The sequence below is a fragment of the Haliaeetus leucocephalus genome, unplaced genomic scaffold, assembly GCF_000737465.1.
Source record: "Haliaeetus leucocephalus isolate CR32 unplaced genomic scaffold, Haliaeetus_leucocephalus-4.0 Scaffold678, whole genome shotgun sequence".
In the NCBI taxonomy this organism is placed as follows: domain Eukaryota; kingdom Metazoa; phylum Chordata; class Aves; order Accipitriformes; family Accipitridae; genus Haliaeetus; species Haliaeetus leucocephalus.
Window position 1 is genome coordinate 1,069,897 of NW_010973114.1, and position 1,248 is coordinate 1,071,144.

Genomic DNA, 1,248 nt, shown 5'->3' on the forward strand with positions numbered 1-1,248 from the left:
TCGGTATTATTCTTGGTATTATTTATTAAAGGTCTAGATGTTTGTGGGTTAAGAACTGGGTTAGGCCCGATTGCTTGGGGTGTTTGTAGTATAACTTTGATAATTTGTATCACTACTCCTGGATCTTTGGAAGCCATGTGAATAAATACTGACCACATTTTCCCTACAACCCAACCCGTATTAGTCGGGTTTTGGATTTCTAAATTCAAATGGGTACAAGTACCTTTTTGAGCTATCATTCCATCGTACACAAATTTTGGATGGATACATTTACTTGGTCCCCATCTTACCCGCAAAAATTCATCTTCTTTTTCTGGTTTCCATCTATCACTTGTTACAATGGTCTCACATCCCCAATATCCACAAAACCAATATCCTGGATAGTTACAATAACTTTTTCCTGGGTTTGAACTGGGGCACCAATATGTTCCCCATAATGATTTAGATTTAGGTCCTCCAACCCTGGGGAATAAATCACCAATTGTAATCGTGAAAGTCGGGGCACCTGCTGTTATGCTTTCCTTTATCACTCGATTGCTTGCAGGGTCCCGTAGGAGCCACTTGAATGGCCGGTGGGGATGGTACTCTGATTCTGCCTGTCCTATAGTGACAAGCCCTAAAATCAAAATCACACAAAGGCATCGCAGCCCCCCCCGCAGGGGCTATTTTGTCGTTGTTTGAGTTCTGTCGGTGCGGAACTCCTAGGTGCGGGCAGGATGCTTGTCGACTTGTCGTCCTCTCTTGTCACCGGGGCGTACGGGTTACGGGGGTGTCCGATAATCCGGTCCTGTGGACAAAAACTCACAGTTTTCATTAGTTTTATTCTGGAGGTCCGGTTTAATAGACTTAAGCGGACACCATTTGACTCTGCCATCTTTCCTGACCACAGCATACCCTCGCCCTGTCAGAACTAATTTCCACCCTTGTTCCCATTCTCCCAGCTCATTTCTGACTATGACCGATGGGCCTTCTTCTAGCGCTCGAGTGGCCCAATGTTTTTGGACGGGGCTATTCATCTCTTCCCCCCTGGGGAACTGATTTAGTGCTAAAAGAGCGGTCGCTAGCAGGCGTGCTTGGTCTCCTGGGGGAACGGCGTTGGCAAAGCCTTCCGTTTTTGCTAATACCTCTAATTTAGATTTCAGCGTTTGATTTGCTCATTCGACTATGGCTTGTCCTGTGCTATTATACGGGATGCCGCGTGTTAAGGTGATACCCCATTTCAAAGCAAATGCCTGGACTGATTTAGAG

The 1,248-nt window shown here is 45.8% G+C and overlaps 1 protein-coding gene across 1 annotated transcript in view; it reads right to left on the bottom strand.

Annotated features, from left to right (window-relative positions):
* Positions 1 to 628: 628 nt before the first annotated feature.
* The window catches only part of LOC104839510, a 4,258-nt gene continuing 3,638 nt past the window's right edge, over positions 629 to 1,248 (bottom strand). Inside the window, exon 2 of the mRNA XM_010579847.1 lies at positions 629 to 801. Within this exon, the coding sequence (XP_010578149.1) occupies positions 629 to 801 (173 nt within the window). The remainder of the gene's footprint in view (positions 802 to 1,248) is intronic.